Source organism: Dryas octopetala, chromosome 2 (assembly GCF_963921425.1).
Source record: "Dryas octopetala chromosome 2, drDryOcto1.1, whole genome shotgun sequence".
Classification (NCBI taxonomy): domain Eukaryota; kingdom Viridiplantae; phylum Streptophyta; class Magnoliopsida; order Rosales; family Rosaceae; genus Dryas; species Dryas octopetala.
This window is the reverse complement of record NC_141367.1, coordinates 18,470,438-18,478,972: the sequence shown is the minus strand read 5'-3', so window position 1 is coordinate 18,478,972 and position 8,535 is coordinate 18,470,438. Positions and strand designations below refer to the sequence as shown.

At 39.8% G+C, this 8,535-nt stretch overlaps 2 protein-coding genes and 1 pseudogene across 2 annotated transcripts; 2 read left to right on the top strand and 1 right to left on the bottom strand.

Annotated features, from left to right (window-relative positions):
• The first annotated feature begins 274 nt into the window (after positions 1-274).
• LOC147293689 (dirigent protein 18-like) lies at positions 275-1,027 on the top strand. The gene has a single exon (XM_086234094.1). The coding sequence runs from the start codon at positions 275-277 to the stop codon at positions 1,025-1,027; it is 753 nt and encodes a 250-aa protein (XP_086090220.1).
• A 2,555-nt stretch (positions 1,028-3,582) lies between these two features.
• On the top strand, positions 3,583-4,951 carry LOC147293688 (dirigent protein 18 pseudogene; annotated as a pseudogene).
• A 595-nt stretch (positions 4,952-5,546) lies between these two features.
• LOC147293687 (hydroxyethylthiazole kinase family protein) lies at positions 5,547-7,400 on the bottom strand. Its single transcript, XM_086231801.1, has 2 exons — positions 6,866-7,400; positions 5,547-6,412 (listed from the first exon to the last, which is right to left on the bottom strand). The coding sequence occupies exons 1-2, from the start codon at positions 7,328-7,330 to the stop codon at positions 6,020-6,022; spliced, it is 858 nt and encodes a 285-aa protein (XP_086087927.1). The 5' UTR covers positions 7,331-7,400; the 3' UTR covers positions 5,547-6,019.
• Between the last annotated feature and the right edge of the window lie 1,135 nt (positions 7,401-8,535).

The following is an 8,535-nucleotide window of genomic DNA, read 5'->3' as shown; positions in this document are numbered from 1 at the left end:
TACCAAGAACGAAACTTTTTTTTTTTTTCCTGTTCTTTTTTATAATTTCCAGTCAAACCCATATACATCACCTCCCAAGCACTGATCATTGCATGCTTTTTAGCTTAAACAATTACTTTCATCAGTCATCACCTTCTAATGTTTAGAACAACTCCATCTCATTGATATTTCTACTATCTATATAAAAGCGAGAGCCATTGTCCAATTAATCAACACTCACTTAAAACACTTCCATTCTTTAAAATCCTCAAACCCCATCAAGAGATACTTCAAGATGTTCAAGCAATCATCATCAGCTTCCATTTTCCTTGCCATGCTAATTGCCTCAGTGCATGTAGTGGTGGTCAAGGCAGCAGTTGACCCTGTCAGGGCCAGTGGACATGAACCAGTTCTTGAGATGTACATGCATGACATTCTAGGGGGCAGCAACCCCACAGCTAGGCCCATCACTGGCTTGCTAGGCAACATCTATGGAGGCCAAGTGCCCTTTGCGAGGCCAATTGGGTTTCTTCCCCCGCAAGGTGGGGTTGCCATTCCCAATGCCAATGGTGCCATTCCAACTGTCAATGGCATCAATGGCATCCCACTGGGAACTGGCTTGTCTGGCACTACATTTTCAGGGAAACCCAATAATGGTCAGGCCCAGACCCAGTTGGGCCCTGATGGGCTGGGCCTGGGCTTTGGGACCATCACTGTCATTGATGACATTCTGACCACAGCACCTGAGTTGGGGTCCCAGACAATTGGGAAGGCACAAGGGGTTTATGTGGCAAGTTCAGCAGATGGGACTACACAGATGATGGCATTCACAGCCATGATTGAAGGAGGTGAATATGGGGATACCCTTAACTTTTATGGCATATTCAAGATTGGAAGCCCCATGTCACATTTGTCAGTGACAGGAGGGACTGGAAAATTCAAGAGTGCAAGTGGGTTTGCAGAGGTTAGATCACTCATACCTCCTGGTCAACATGTCACAGATGGTGCAGAGACATTGCTGAGGATCATTGTCCATTTGAGCTACTGACATGATGTGGAAATTTAACATAAAAAGTTTGATTTGTTTGCATGATATCCAAAGAATGTGGATGCAGTTTTCCTGTCAATTGCTGCAGTTTTTCAAATTCCAATTTGTTCCTCAGTTCTAATTTTGTCATAATATATAATGGTATTCTCTGTTTTTTCTAGTTGGATTTGGTAATGGCATACAAGATACTTTACTGCTTCCAAAGATGATGCAATCCTCATGGCTTCATCACTTCATGTAGTTTGTGTAGGCTTTCACATAACAACCACATTCAACTTGACAGTCTTGACTACACTCTCATTACATTTGACAAAAGTTTTGGATAGAAATATGAAAATTGAGACACATACCTGATACCTATGTTAACAATCACATCCTTTGTTTGTTGCAATATCTGACTAAGAAACTAGATAATCAATATTGTCTCGTGTTTGGTGTATGATGGAACAATCCTATTATTATTTCTACAATTTCAATAATAAAAAATCTTAATTATGGAAAAAAATTTATGTCATTTTGATGCTTAAAATAATTAATTTAAAGGTTAAAAAATGAATTCAAATTCTATAAATTAGTTTTCCAACGAGTTCGAATTGGCTTCTTCTTTTGTTTTTGGGGACTGGGTCTTGATTTGTCTTTGTAAGGTCCTTGTAGAAGGACAAAATGATGAGGCATTGAATTGGTAAATAAATAAAAGGCTTATTTAGTTATTTGTGCAAATACCCTGAAACTAACTTTCATTCTCATTTTATCCTAAACTTTCTGACATTGTGTAGATGGTCACTCGCTGGCCTGTTTGATACAATACAAAAAATTGAGAAGCTATTCTTAATTTGCTATATCTTATCAAACAGGTTGGAGAATGAGCATCTAAACAATGGCAGCGAGTTCAGGGAAGTGAAGACAGTTCCTCTACTATTCCGTGAGACAGATTCTGATGGAGAACGACAACCATTAAATCAGAGCCAATATCCATATTCTACTGACAAGGAAAACAGAGACAGACAACCATTAAAATGCATTAGCTCCCAGATTCCTAATGTTTGTTTTCACAAGAATAAGATTCTCTCAAAGAAAATTAAATTGTAGATTTTGAGCTTTGAGCTTTGAGCTTTGAGCTTTTGTATTTTCATGCTGATTTGATTTTCTTATTGGATCCCACAAGTGAAGAATTGTACATTCAAAAATGAAAAGCATTTTTCTTTTACGTTATATGAGGAACCAAACGAGACAACTGAAAATAAAGAGAACCCAGAAGGGATAAAAGGGATAAGATTGCAGAAGGAAGGTGGTGGAAAGTATGGAGCCTTGAAGCGATCGAGAGGGTTGAAACAAAGCTGTGCATACTGAGATTGCAGAGTAAGTGAGGGATGGTAGTGGGGCAGAGTAAGTGTTCAGTTTCTTTTAAATTTGAGAGGAACATGTCAAGTGATCAGTTATTACTTCATGTCTACTTTCCACTGGCCGAAAGCTCACATGAGTCACCTGAAAATCCAAAGTGAGCATTGAGCAAAACCCATTTCTAGCAAAAACGTACATAACTCTAAAGTAAAAAGCTCATTGAAATTTACATACAACCACCTATAAATCCCAATTGGGTTTGGTAGACAGCTAGAGCTAGAAGTACTGCCACTTCGAGTCTTCCTCTACTTTAATAATAACATAAGAATATTGAGGTGCCTTGCCTTGGTGGAGGGTGAATGCTTTTTTGGGCATAATACTTTTTCTTTACGTTTCGTCTCTCTTCTCTTGTTTGTTGGAGCTGGAACAGTTGGCGCCACCTTGTTTTGTTTGGTAAAGGAATAGACAATTAAGGTGATCTCTCCTAATTCCTATACTCCTAGTCAGTGACTCAGCAGGTGTGGTTCATGTTCAATGTCTTGTTTCATCTTTATCCAATGTTTGGCTATCTGCTAAAACATGCTTACTCGGAGACTAGTAGACTTATATTAATAGGGAGTGACCCAGTCTTGGCCTTGGTATACCATTAGTGGCTTTAAAAAGTGTGTTTGATACATTAGGTTTGGGTTGTTATAGAGGGTTTGTTGTATAGTTCTTTTAAATTTTTAATTAATATTTTTTTAAAAAAAAAAGGAAGGTAAAGATACAAGATTTGAGATGATTGCTGGTGCATACATGTTTGATATACTCATATACGCAATGGTAACTAAATTTCAGGAAAAAAAAAAAAAACATTCAACATTATATCATAAGCACAAAACTACTGCTGATATTAACCAAAAAGTAATTCAGCTGCATGCAGTCATCTGCTATGACGATCAGTTCATTTGATTACAGAAAATGTCTTGTGGAACCAATGATACAACAAACCCACTTCTGTATGATCTGTGATCAATAGCTAATTCACCTAAAACAAATTAAACTTCCTTTCAAATAATATAAATCCAACAACTTCACCTCCTGAGTTTTGAGTCCACCTAACCACTCCATGAGGCCATCTCCTCTATATTAAGAGCAGCATCAATTAACAACAGCGTACTTCAGCAAGAAAACTTCAGCATTCAATTCTTAAGCCTTGGATACCAAATTTCAGGATGTTCAAGCAGACATTTCCATCTATTTTCATTGTGCTGCTAATTGCAAGTATGCACACAGCAACAGTTGTGGCTGCAGTTGGTCCTGCAGCAGCTGGCGAAGAACCGGTTCTTGAAATATACATGCATGACATTCTTGGAGGCAGTAGCCCTACAGCTAGGCCAATCACTGGCTTGCTAGGTAACATCTACAACAGTCAAGTACCCTTTGCAAAGCCGATAGGGTTCCTTCCTCCAAGTGGTGGGGTGGCTGTCCCTAATGCCAATGGTGTCATCCCAACTGTAAATGGCGCCACCGGTCTCCCACTAGGAACTGGCTTATCTGGTACTGCTTTTGCAGGAAATCCTAATGGTCAAAATAATGGCAATACTGCGACCCAACTAGCAGCAGATGGATTGGGACTAGGCTTTGGGACAATCACTGTCATTGATGATATACTGACCTCTAGTCCTGATTTGGGGTCACAAAATATTGGGAAAGCTCAAGGAGTTTATGTGGCAAGCTCCGCAGATGGAACAAGTCAGCTGATGGCATTCACTGCTATGATTGAAGGAGGGGAGTACAATGATAACCTCAACTTCTTTGGAGTGTACAAGATTAAGAGTACCAAATCACAATTGTCAGTGACTGGTGGGACAGGAAAGTTTAAGAATGCCAAAGGAATTGCAGAGGTGCGACCACTGATTCCTCCAGGTCAACAAGCAACAGATGGTGCAGAAACATTGCTGAGGATTACAGTCCACTTAAAGTACTAAGAATGTCTGGTCCGTTTGTGTGAATGTCAATGTGATTTTTACAGCGTCTGACACTGTATTAGCTACAGTTCTGGAGTATCTCTCAGTTGTAATCCTGTCTTGTGTATTAAAAGTGTGTTTTGCTAAAATAAGGTAATGCCTAATGAAAGGGATATCTTGTCAACTGATCTCCCCACCACTAAAAGGGAAGGAACAAATTCAAATCAAATACTCCTAATCATAATCATAACAAATGTTATAGTACACCATTACTATATCAAGCAAGATGTATTACTACTAATCACAGCCACCATACTAGTAAAAATTGCACGAGAAGTCCTTTTTTTTTTTTTGCATGAAATGTCTCACATTAATTTAAACCTGTGATTTTTTCCCTATCATTAATTAGGTATAATCTTCCTACCAGGGTGTTTTAATGACTTCATACTCATGAGTTAATCTTAGGTTACATAACAGGCTGCAGTCACAACCTCAACTCTAGACTAAACTTTGGGCTTGGAAACACACCTTATTGTCCTCAGGGGTGATTGCAGAGAGATATGATGACACTGGTATGAAGAAACTGTATGATATAGGCAATTAGGCATCTGACCCCTTATTGTTCTACATTGACAAAAATGAGATTGATATTCAAACGAAGACCTAAGAAAGCTTGGCAAAAGTTATCCTCTCAATATTGATCTTACAAAACAAGAAAGGCACAACCCAATTCTGTACAGCCTAATAGACCAGACCATCTGTACAACCTAATGGACCAGACCAGGTTGCTAGAGTATTAAAGATATAAAAGAACAAGTTCTCTGCTCACATATGAGATAGGATATAAACAAATGTAAGAGCTACTTTTATTGCTGATGACCAGTAACTTATTAGTGAATAACAAAAACTATTTTCACCCAAAAAAAAAAAAACTATGCCAATGTGATATTTAAACAACAATGTTTTCTCTATAGCAACAAACTCATAAGAGTATTTAATGTAAGACAACGCAAGGTGGGTGGTACCTATGATTATGATACTGTATGAGTCAGAATTTTAGTAATCAAAACAACTCTAGAGAAGAGAAGAAGAAGGATTAGAGTTGCAGTAATTGCAGAGAAATTAGAAAGATCGAGAAAAATGATAAAAAGAAGAAACATGAGAAGTATTGATGGAAATATCAAAGCGTCCTTCAAGGCAGCAAGCTTTTCAACAACACTTACTTTCATTCATCAAAATCTGATTTGTATTTATTTACAAGCTTCAAACAGAATCCCAAAGGACTCGTTAAATAATAGAAGATTCATAAACATAAAAGGCACATTAGATCTTTCTAAGACTCATTCCAAATGGCTCACAACTTGAATGCATTACCAGATTTTTGCTTCCAAACTATCATTGAATATGTGGAGACTGTTTCTTTATATTACAAAGGAAAAGTTTAAAATGCAGGGGATAAAAAGTCACAAGCAAAACAAAGTTAAGTTTAAAATACTATACAAGGAAATGCTTCCCATTACTATTGTATTTTCCAGTAAACGATTCAGGGACTCTGCTTCCAAGAAAAAAGTACAGTATATGCTATTCATCATGCATGTAATTGCTCAATATATGAGAACTCTACACAAAAAGAGGTCCAATTGTAACTAACATACCACATATACATGGCCAAAAAAAACATACCACACATACACCTCATCTTTCACGACAAGCCGGTGATTTTAACATGAGAAAGCACACCTGCTTCATCAAGCCCATGGAGTGAATCTATCAAGTGCATCCGCAATGAAGCTGGACCATTTGCCATTTTCATTCCCATCTCGCCGGCAACCCCAAATATGGATAATGCCGAAGCTGTAGCTTCCAGTACATGGGATTGATCAACAGCAACAAAGGCAGCAATGAGGGCAGTGACTGAACATCCAGTTGCTGTAATCTTTGTCATCATGGCAACCCCATTATGAGCACCAACTACTCTCTTCCCATCTGTAACAATGTCAACAGCTCCAGAAACTGCAACTATGGCACCACTGGCTTGAGCCAATGTCTTTGCTGACTCCACTGCATCTCTTGATTCATGGGAACTGTCTACACCCTTAAAACCAAAATTAATTTATGAAATTAAAAACTCATGTATGATTACTTTGGTCTGCAAAAAGGACAAAACATTAAAATAAATAAAAAAACAAAGTCACCTTTTTGGATATTCAATGAAAATGAAACCATTATCTATGCCAACAATATAAAGCCAAAAGCTTGGCTTAAATTAACATTTGAAATACCTGATTTCATACCAATGAAACTTTTTAATATACCTAAAAACCTGACTCATTCAGTCTTTTTTTTAATTTAATTAATGGGTTATTTATTTTTTCTGCTTTTAATTGTAAGGCAACAAAAATAAATCGAATAATTTTAGAACAAAAAACAAAACTTTCTGCTTGCAAAACATAGTTCCATTAAAAAACAAACGTTCAGAGAACAGAACAACATCTTCATATCATGAAATCAAAAGCATACAATTTTGTAAGAATGCAAAGAGCTTTACCTTAGTGGGTCCCACAGAAGCATTGGCGAGCGCAATAATCTCAGACCCATTTCCCCTAATAACAGTCGGCTTAAGCTCCACAAGCTCCAAACAAGCCTTCAACCGGAAACCGGAAGCGCCTGCGGCAACTGGGTCGAGAACCCAAGGCTTACCGGACTTGCACGCCAGTTGGGCGGCGAGCTTCATAGCCGGTAGCCAGTCGGCGGAGAGTGTGCCGACGTTGATGCAGAGCGCGTGGACCTGGGGGGTGAAGTGCGGGAGTTCTTCTAAGGTGTGTAGCATGGCGGGTGATGCACCCGCGGCCAAGAGAGTGTTGGCCATCAGATCCATTGACACAAAGTTCGTGATGCATTGGATGAGTGGTGATTGGGCTCGGAGGGTGGATAGTAGGGCCCATGATCTCCGGCCCCACGTGGCTGCCTCTGCTTCTTCTTCTTCTTCATTGTAGTTGGACTTGGTTTCCATGCTCTCTTTGACTGACGAGTGCCGAGCGCTGGTTTGGATGTTAGGTATGGACGATGGAGAAAGAAATAAACTTTCTTATTCTTAATTAATAAACTTTCTGACCAAAAAAAAAAAAAAAACTTTCTTATTCTTAATCAATTTTGATCAATAAACTGACTTACTGAGTAAGACTGAGTAAGTGAGTATAAAACTAAAGAGCGGAAAATATAAGAAAGTTTAATTTTGAGCAAAATACGCTTAGGTACCTCAAGTTTACACTATATTTTAAATTGGTATCTAAAGTTTAAAAAGTTGCAAGTTGGTATCTCAACTTTCATTCTGTGACAACCACATACTTCCGTTAGTTTTTTCGTCTGAGAGCCCGTTAACCGCCTACGTGGCACTCTAACGTGACTTTAAAAAATGTCATGTAAATAAAAAATGAAATAAACTTTTAAAAATGAAATAATTGAAAAAAAACAAAAAAAAATTCTGCAAGTTCACCCCCAACCTGCAGCCCACCTCCCTCCCCACCATCTCCACCCTCACCTGCAAATAAAAAAACCAAACCCAGATTCAGCCCCAACCCACAACCCTCCCCTCCCTCCTAGCCACCCACCCCGCCGCCGAACCCACCACCGACGGCAACCCCTCACCTGCAAAAAAAAAAAAATCAACACAAATCAATAGTAAACCACCATTCCGCTGTCGAACTATACCCCAAAACCACCAGTCACCACCCGAGATCCACCCCAGACTGAGATCAACCCCAACATCACATGCATTATCGGACCCAATCTAAGCCCATCCCCCTTACGCCCCCCAGCCACCCATATTCCCTCCCTCAACCTCATTTTCTCATCTCCAATGGCATCGGATCTCCCAGCGCTGCGAGATGGGGAATGAGGAGGAGATGATGGAGCTGTCGCGATCTTGACAGAGCTGTTGGAGTCGATGGGGAAGGAGGAGAAGATGATGGACTGGGTCGTTGAGGTCGCTATGAGATTGGATCTCGGCAGAGGGGTGGGTGGCTGGGAGGGAGTGGAAGGTTGTGGGTTGGGGTGGCTGCGGAAGTCGGAGCTTCTCCGACGACTTCTTCGAGAAGATCAGACGACGATGAAGGGGAGCTGTTAGGCTGCTGGGTGGGGAGGAAGGGGTTGCTCGGGTTGGGGGGGCTGCGGGTTGCGGGCTTCAGGCTACGGGCTGCGGAAGGAAGGCTGTGTTGG